The 9716-nt window shown below is 42.1% G+C and overlaps 1 protein-coding gene across 2 annotated transcripts in view; it reads right to left on the bottom strand.

The window, feature by feature from the left end:
* Nucleotides 1-315: 315 nt before the first annotated feature.
* PKD1L1 (polycystin 1 like 1, transient receptor potential channel interacting) overlaps nucleotides 316-9716 on the bottom strand; it is a 492422-nt gene continuing 483021 nt past the window's right edge. For both annotated transcript variants that reach the window (XM_040432599.1, XM_040432598.1), the window contains exon 65: nucleotides 316-1060. In XM_040432599.1, the coding sequence (XP_040288533.1) occupies nucleotides 385-1060 (676 nt within the window). In that variant the 3' untranslated portion in view covers nucleotides 316-384. The remainder of the gene's footprint in view (nucleotides 1061-9716) is intronic.

The raw sequence follows: 9716 nt of genomic DNA, 5'->3' as shown, positions 1-9716 counted from the left end.
TATATATGTCAGTGTCACTAAGACATCATTATTGCTGTCATTGCGTGACAGAGCTTGGAGGGGAAGGGGGAAAAAGAGTCCTAGGAGGCTACAGGGGGTTATAGAGCAACTTTCATGACAATCGGAGCAACTTTAGTTTGGCCCGAATCAATTCAGGTCCGAACAGAACTTTTTCATAAAGTCGGCGAACCGGACCCGAAACAAATCTTGAGTGGTTCACTCATCTCTAATTTCTAGGACATTTTTCACACAAAAATATATAGATGGAAAAATAATGGTAGAGTCAATATGTAGCTTATTTTAACATTTATATAAGAGGTGCCATTTAAAATATTTTACAATTGAGACTGAAATATACAAAAATTTATGCCAATGCCTATGACTTTACCAACATTGCTTCACAGAACCAGGAATCACACAGGCATTTGTATCAAGAGGATTCATATCATCTCTTTGGATTCCATTATTCAGGTTCTGCTGTTGGGATCCTGTTTCTACATATGTCTGTGAACTTTCCTTCACATTTATAATATCACAAAAACGTTGATGAAAGATATTGCACAGTGGTTGTTCTGAGACTTCGTTGTTGAGGTTCCCTGATACCTTGTTTCCATATCTATTAGTTTTCCTGCAGATACCTGTAGAGCCGCTGTGCAAAGGTTCAATAACTGTGGTATGTGAACGCCTCAGAGGTCTGTAGTTTCTGTTTTGTATGTTAGCTGAGGTGCATCTGTTTCCACTGTCTGTTTTATTGTATTCAATGTCAACAGCATTATGACATGGGTGTATATAAAAAAGAGGGGGCAAAATAGCTTTCTTATCATTATACTTTGGAGCATTCCCATGTTGGGAAGCATCTAAGCAAAGTTTTTCATTTCCAGCTGAGGGTCCATGTCCATCTTCAAAGCATTGCTTATTATGTAATGTGTGATCCATGTTGTCTTCAGAATACTTGGGCTTTGCTAGATCATCCTCTGGAACACCATTTCTGCAGGCATTCTCCAAGCCTTGTTGCTGTGGCAGACAGTTCAGATTTATACCAGGTACAAGAGAACAAGCACTAAAAGAACAAATACAATACTATTAGCACATTTATAAAATGTCAGTGATGCCATGTTGACCATCATTGATGTGTTTCCATTGCCAACAGCTAAGAGATGCAAGACGTGTTATTACTTGCTTGAATGTGTTCAACTCCGCCCCAAGTGACTAATTGTGATACTTTAATGTCACAACCATCCCAGTGATCACACAACCTAGCTGTCAGTTCCTACAGTAATCTCTATTTGCACAAATTATAGCAAGGAAACCTGTAAAAACGTTTATTACTTTTCCATGGGTTTCATCATGAACAGTGTGATATGTCAATGGGAAGAAACAAAAAGAATATTCTCATTGAGGTAGAAAATATGCAGTGTGCTTCATCCCAAGGCAGTAATGGTCACGGGCTATCTGGTGAAAATACAAGAGCTGATGGAGTCCTTCCAGATGAACATTTTATCCTAAAAGCTGCTCTAACCATAGTTGACTGCTAAATGAATGCTTGATACTGAAGTGATATACGGTATAATAACATTCCACCCACATATAACTATAAAAGATTATTGTAAAACACATACACCCATAGAAGAGAACCTGTCACCATAAAATGCAGTGCAATCTGTAGGCAGTGTGTTATACAGCGAAAGCTGGGCAGTTTTTGATAGTTTTGTGTGAAAAGATTCAATAAAACTTGCAATTTTATACATTTTAAATCTCTGATCTTACTGAGCTTCAGTTATCAGTGACTGAAAGCATTCTCTGTATAAAGGTGCATCTAGACTAGTAGATAATCATTTAGGCAATTAATAACACAAATCACATTTAGTCATGTAAAGCCGATGACAGACAAGCATTTTCATGCAGAGATTATAGGGTACAAATTTGTTCTCATGTCATTGTTTACTGGCTTAACCCTTTCCTGACAGCTATTTTTGACCTTCCTGACAAAGCCAAATTTTCCAGATCCGGCATGTGTCACTTTATGTGGTAACAACTTTGGAATGCTTTTACTTATCCAAGCCATTCAGAGATTTTTTTTTTCTCGCGGCACATTGTACTTCATGCTAGTGATGAATTTCAGATGATATGGTTTAACTTTATTTATAAAAAAAATCCCACATTTACAGAGTTGGAAAATATTCACAATTTTCTAAATTTGACGGATAGTGATACCTCATAAAAGAATCATTAATATTCCCTATGTGTCTACTTTATGTTGGCATTATTTTGTAAATATAAAATTTTTTTAGGACATTACAAGGCTTAGAATTTGAGAAGAAATTTTTAAAAGTTTTAAGAAAATTTCCAAAACCCATTTTTTTAAGTACCAATTCAGTTATGAAGCCATTTGTGGAGCTTCCATATTAGAAGCCACCCCATTTTTGAAACTACACCCCTCAAATTATTCAAAACTGATTTTACAAACATTTTAAACCCTTAGACGTTCTACAAGAATTAAAGGAAATTTCAAAGTTTAACTTTTTTTGCAGATTTTTCATTTTAATCCATTTTGTTCTGTAACATAGCAAGGGTTAACAGCAAAACAAACTTCCCTATTTATTACCCTGATTTCTTCAGTTTGCAGAAACACCCATATGTGGTTGTTAATTGCTGTATGGGCAAATGGCAGGGAAGGAAGTGCTCAGAAGGGAAAGAGCATCATATGGTTTTTGGAGGGAAGATTTTGCTGTACTGGTTTTGGGCACCATGTCATATTTGAAGAGGCCCCAAGGTACCCCTATAATAGAAAACTCAAAAAAGTTTCCTCATTTTGGAAACGACACCCCTCAAGGAATTTATTGAGAGGTGTATCAACAGCTTTGACTCCACATGCATTTCATAGAATTTAGAAACATTTGGCTGTGAAAATTAGAAAAAAAAAAATTTCCAGTAAAATGTTGCTTTAGCTCCAGATTTCTCATTTACACAAGCAGTAACATCCCACAATTTGTTGCCCTATTTCTCCTGAATATGGCAACACCTCACATGTGGTCTTAACTACTGTGTGGGCACACCAGAGGTCTTAGAAGGGAAGGAGTTCCATATGGCTTTTGGATGGCAGATTTTATTTGAATGGTTTTCGGGTGTCATGTTGCATTTGAAGATACCCTGAGGTACCCCTACAGTGGAAAACCTCAAAAAGTGACCCTATTTTGGAAACTACACCACTCAAGGAATTTATTGAGGCATGTAGTGAGTGCTTAAACCACACAGGAGTTGTGACACATTTAATTTTTTCCAATTTTCACAAGTGGTCACAGGAGGTTCTCTTGAATATGGCAACACCCCAAATCTGGTTGCACACTGCTGTTTGCCCCCACTGCAGGATTCAAAAGAAAAAGAGCACCATGTGCATTTGAGGCCTACTTTGGTTATTTATACAGCACTGGCCAACAAATACAGATGCTCTGAGGTTAAGTAAAAAAAAAGAAACCCCCAAGAAGTGAGCCCATTTTAGAAACCACTTCCCTTACAGAATTTACCAATGGGTGTAGTGAGCATTTTGACCCCTCGGTTATTTTTCAAAAATTTATACTCAGCACATTGTACAAAGTGAAAATTGCAATTTTTACACAAATATGCCATTTCAGTCCCCAATATTTTGTGCCCGTCATAAGTCAGTGTGAAAATCAAGCCCACTTATTCATATACTGTGATTGCTGCTTTTAGAAACACCCTACATGTGGACCTAATCTTTTGCCTGGACATAACATAGGGCTCAGGAGTAAAAGAGAACCATGTGCATTAAAGGCCCATGTGGTGGTTTATGCCGCTTGTGCTTACAACTGTAGATGCTTTTAAGTGAAATAATATATGGAACCCCCAAGAAGTGACCCCATTTTGGTAGCTACACCCCTTAACCTGTTGTGGCGGCGGGCGGTGATCGGAACTAGGTGCCTGTTGAAATCAATCAGCAGGCACCCTGGGACAATGCCGAGGGGGGTCCTGTGACCCCCCCCCCCGTATCGGCGTTCGCAGCAAACCGCAGGTCAATTCAGACCTGCGGTTTGCCACGTTTCCGGGTTATTCGGGTCTCTGGTGACCCGATAACCCGGAATAGGATGGTGATCGGTGGTGTGATAATACACCCCCAATCACCATCCTGCGATCCTGAGAGGTGATGGTGACATCACCTCTCAGGATCGCTTCCGATTAGCTGCAGGGCAGGTGGGAGGTTTAACTTACTGCAGCTCTGCTCTCCTCCTCCTTTCTGTGTCCAGAGCCGTGGAGAGAGGAGCAGCGTCTAGCTCCGGAGCCCAGCACCCCAGCTGAGCCACCATAGTGCATCTGGCACTAAAAAGGTACAATAGGGACAGGTTAGGGAGAGCTTAGATAGGTAGGGATAGTCAGGGAAAGTTTAGGGGGGGGGGGGGAAAGTTGTATTTTTGCATCACCCTGATCGGGTGTCTGGGGTCCACAGCACACTCAGCTGTGTGACCCTAGACCCTTCTAGGGGTGCTGAGGCTTGCCCCCACCCACTCCACACACATTTTTTGGGGCGCAAGCACTTTTTTTTGCGTGCGTGTGCTGACTGTGGCCGGCACTCTTAGTGTCCGGCCACTGTTAGTGCATCGCCCACCCCACCGCTGATCAGCTTTGGACCACTGATCAGCGAGTTAGAATTTTTTTTTTCACATTTTTGGGGCTTTTTTTTAATTAGTTTTTTTCCTGTTAGGTTTAGGGATAAGTACGCGAACACCCGCGCCCCCACACACACGCACACTAAATAAAGTTTTCAGCACACACACCCGCACACACACACTCCCCTATGGCCTGCCAGATGTTCTCGGCCGAGGAGGCATAAGCCCTGCTTGCCTCCGACTTCGAGAGCCCCAGTGAGGACGAGGATGACGATGACCCCACTTTCCTCTTGTCATCCGCGTCCTCCTCATCACCTAGCGATGATGATGAGCCCGTAAGGCAGAGGAGACGCCGCCAAGCGGAGCAAGGGGACCGCTTTCCGGCCCACCAGATAAGTCCACCCGAGCTCTTACTGGTGAACTTGCATGGTGTACCCTAGAGGATTTTGAGCCTGTGATTCCTGATTTTGTTGGCCAACCAGGAATTCAGATTCCCACAGTGGGCTTCACTGAATATGACTATTTTTGTCTTTTTTTCAGTGACCACTTAGTGAATCTGATGGTGGAGCAAACGAACTTGTACGCCCAACAGTTCATTGCTCAACACCCGGGCTCCTTTTTGGCTAGGGTCGGTGGCTGGACTCCGGTCAGTGCAGCCGAGATGATGACATTTTGGGGCCTCGTGCTGCACATGAGCATAGTCAAAAAACCCAGTGTCAGGCTGTACTGGAGTGGGGACGTCCTCTACCAGACCCCACTTTACAGTACAGCCATGACACGCTCCCGTTTTGAGGCCATTCGGAAATGCCTGCATTATGCAGATAATGCAGCATGTTCCCCCCAAGGTGATCCTGCCTATGACCGCCTGTACAAAATCAGGCCGGTCATCGATCACTTCAGGGCCAAAGTTTAGGAGGCCTATGTACCTGGAAGGGAGGTCGCTGTTGAGGATTCTCTCATTGCTTTCAAGGGTTGACTCATTTTCCGCCAGTATGTTCCCTCTAAGCGGGCGAGGTATGGCGTGAATCTGTACAAACTTTGTGAGTACCTCAGGGTACACATACAAGTTTTGTGTGTACGAGGGGCGAGATTCCTGTATTCAACCCCCAAAATGTCCCCCCACTCTGGGTGTTAGTGGGAAACTTGTGTGGGACCTTATGCACCCACTGCTAGATAAGGGTTACAACCTGTACGTGGATAACTTTTATACTAGTATCCCCTTGTTCCAGTCCCTCGCCGCCAGATCCACGTCCGCTTGTGGGACTGTGCGGAAAAATCCCCAGGGGTGAGACCCGTGCCCTTACCAGTGGAAACCTGTTGCTGGTCAGATATAAGGACAAGAGGGATGTCCTTGTACTGTCCACAATTCACAGTAACGGCATCACCCCTGTCCCTGTGCGAGGTACCGCGGCAACGGTTCTAAAGCTCGATTGTATCGTCAACTCCAATCGGTATATGGGAGGAGTTGATCTCTCTGATCAAGTCCTCAAGCCATATAATGCCATGCGCAAAACCCGGGCATGGTACAAAAAAGTTGCAGTCTACTTGGTACAGGTTTCCATGTACAAATCTTTTGTGCTGTCCCGGAGCGCTGGCAACACAGGGAAATTCCTCCAGTTCTATGAGGCAGTCCTCAAGGCCCTGATCTTTTCTGACCAGGAAAGAGCAGGCCGGAGTACCTCGGGAACTGGAGGCGCCCGGATCGTCCCTGGTCAACACTTTCCAGGTGTGGTCCCCCATACTGGAAAGACGGGGCGGTCCCAAACAAAGTGCAGAGTGTGTCACAGGAGGGGGATACGGAAGGACACCACCACTCAGTGTGACACGTGCCCTGATCATCCGGGCCTCTGCATTGACGGTTGCTTCAGGGAGTACCACACTTCCATGGAGTACTAAATTTATAATTGCCTTCCCCAATTTTAATTTGATTTAGCCACTGACAATCGCCCAGAAAAAAATAAAAAATAAATATGGCTCTCATGCCTTAATCCCCTCAGATGAACACAGTAAAAAAAAATGAAATAAAAACGGTGTAAAAAATGGCTTTTTTTACACCGTTTCTATTTTATTTTTTTGACTGTGTTCATTTGTGGGGTTAGGTCATGTGTTATTTTTATAGAGCAGATTCTTACGGACGCGGCAATACCTAATATGTCTACCTTTTAAAATGTATTTAGGTTTTACACTATAATATTCTTTTTTTAAACAAAAACAAAAAAAAAACATTTTAGTATCTCCATAGTCTGAGAATCAGTTTATTTTTTATTTGTAGCCGATTGTCTTAAGTAGGGGCTTTTTTTTGTCATCTTACATAACAAAAAGTGTAATAGCAAGTGTGGGGATGTGCTCGTGGTAGGCTACGGTAGCGGCGGCAGTATTGAGGCAATCACAGACAGTCTTTGTGGTTCACCGTGACTTTATTCACACCAAAGGCATAACAGGCAATGTGCAGACCACACAGGTGCATATCCACATAGTGCATAAAACAAAAGTCCTTCCATAGAAAATAAACAGCAGGTTTGAGTCACCTTGTTTTGGACAGACCACAGCAGTTTCTGCAGGCTTGTAGGCTACCTGCCTTTGTCTCCCTCAGGCCAGAGCCACTTCGGCTCGTAGCACCACAGGTCCCAGGATTATCCTTCAATGTGTGCTGCGCCCAGACTCTCCTTCTCCAGCACTCACTCTGTCTGTGGAAATCTCCAGCACAGCAAGACACACCCCACCCCCATCATCAGCAGGCTGGGTTCTTTAAAGGCCCAGCTCCACCAAAAACCTGGGCTGGCCGTGGGGAACAGGCACCCCCCCAACTCTTTACCTGTTCCCAGTAAAAACCGGCCCGGACACGCTGCGCCAGCAGCATTCGCCGCTGTAACCGCAATGATCCGGTTCTTACTCCACCGAGGCCAGGACCTCTGGTGGCACGTATCGTCCGTCCATTATTATTCCGGGGACTCTCCTACACAAGCAATCAAAAAGTTATATGCACCCCAAAATAGTGCCAATAAAACCGTCCTCTCATCCCGCAAAAAATGAGCCCCTATTTAAGACAATAAGCTAAAAACTGACTATGGAGATACTAAAATGTTTAGGATATTAGGATATAAGGATATTATAGTGTAAAACCTAAATACATTTTAAAAAGAAGACATTAGGTATTGCCGCATCAGTAAGAATCTGCTCTATAAAAATAACACATGACCTAACCCCTCAAATGAACAGTCAAAAAAAATTAAAAAGAATGGTGCCAAAACAGCTATTTTTTGCCAAATTTTCCATTTTAATCCATTTTTACTGTTAACAAAGCAAGGGTTAACAGTCAAACAAAACTCAATATTTATTGCCCTGATTCTGTAGTTTTCAGAAACACCCCATATGTGGTCGTAAAATTCTGTATGGCCAAACGGCAGGGCGCAGAAGGAAAGGAGCGTCATATGCTTTTTGGAACACAGATTTTGCTGGACTGTTTTTTTTTACACCATGTCCCATTTGAAGCCCCCCTGATGCACCCCTAGAGTAGAAACTCCATAAAAGTGACCTTATCTAAGAAACAACACCCCTCAAGGTATTCAAAACTTAATTTTACTAACTTTTTTTTAACCCTTTAGGTGTTCCACAAGAGTTATTGGCAAATGGAGATGAAATTTCAGAATTTCAATTTTTTGTAACCTTGCCTCACAAAAATTTAATGAAGAGCAACCAAAAATCATATGTACCCTAAAATTAGTCCCAACTAAACTGCCACCTTATCCCGTAGTTTCCAAAATGGGGTCACTTTTTGGGAGTTTCTAGTCTAGGGGTGCATCAGGGGGGCTTCAAATGGGACATGGTGTAAATAAACCAGTCCAGCAAAATCTGCCTTCCAGAAACCATACGGTGTTCCTTTCCTTCAGCGCCCTACCGTGTGCCCGTACAGTAGTTTACAACCACATATGGGGTGTTTCTATAAACTACAGAATCAGGGCAATAAATAGAGCTTTGTTTGGCTGTTAACCCTTGCTTTGTTACTGGATAAAATAGATTAAAATTGAAAATTTGAAAAAAAAAATTAAATTCAGAAATTTCATCTCCATTTGCCAATAACTCTTGTGGAACACCTAAAGGGTTACCAAAGTTTGTAAAATCAGTTTTGAATACCTTGAGGGGTGTAGTTTCCAAAATGGGGTCACTTTTGTGGAGTTTCTACTCTAGGGGTGTAAAAGGGGGGGGGGGGGGGGTTTAAATGGGACATGGTGTAAATAAACCAGTCCAGCAAAATCTGCCTTCCAGAAACCATATGGTGTTCCTTTCCTTCTGCGCCCTGCCGTGTGCCCGTACAGTAGTTTACGACCACATATGGGGTGTTTCTATAAACTACAAAATCAGGGCAATAAATAGAGCTTTGTTTGGCTGTTAACCCTTGCTTTGTTACTGGATAAAATGGATTAAAATGAAAAATTTGCCCAAAAATTTAAATTAGGAAATTTCATTTCCATTTGCCTATAACTCTTGTGGAACACCTAAAGGGTTAACAACGTTTGTAAAATCAGTTTTGAATACCTTGAGGGGTGTAGTTTCCAAATTGGGGTCTATTATTATAATTATATTTCTATTATGTAAGCCTCACAAAGTGACTTCAGACCTGAACTGGTCCTTAAAAAGTAGGTTTGGGAAAATTTCTGAAAAATTTCAAGATTTGTTTCTAAACTACTAAGCCTTGTAACGTCCCCAAAAAAAAAAAATGGCATTACCAAAATGATCCAAACATGAATTAGACATATGGGGAATGTAAATGAATAACTATTTTTGGAGATATTACTATGATTTATAGAAGTAGAGAAATTGAAACTTGCAAATTTTTAACTCCATTTTACCAGTGTCATGAAGTACAACACGTGACGAAAAAACAATCTCAGAATAGCCTGGATAAGTAAAACCGTTTTAAAGTTATTCACACATAAATTGACAGTGGTCAGATTTGCAAAAAATGGCCTGGTCCTTAAGGTGAAAATGAGCCCGGTCCATAAGGGGTTAAGGTAGTTATTAAGTGAGCATTTTGCATATTTTGCAGAAATTAACGTGCAGCAGACCACGCAAAGTGAAAATTGCAAGTTTTAC

This window comes from Bufo bufo, chromosome 5 (genome assembly GCF_905171765.1).
Source record: "Bufo bufo chromosome 5, aBufBuf1.1, whole genome shotgun sequence".
NCBI classification, from domain to species: Eukaryota; Metazoa; Chordata; class Amphibia; order Anura; family Bufonidae; genus Bufo; species Bufo bufo.
This window is presented reverse-complemented; position numbering and strand designations above follow the sequence as displayed.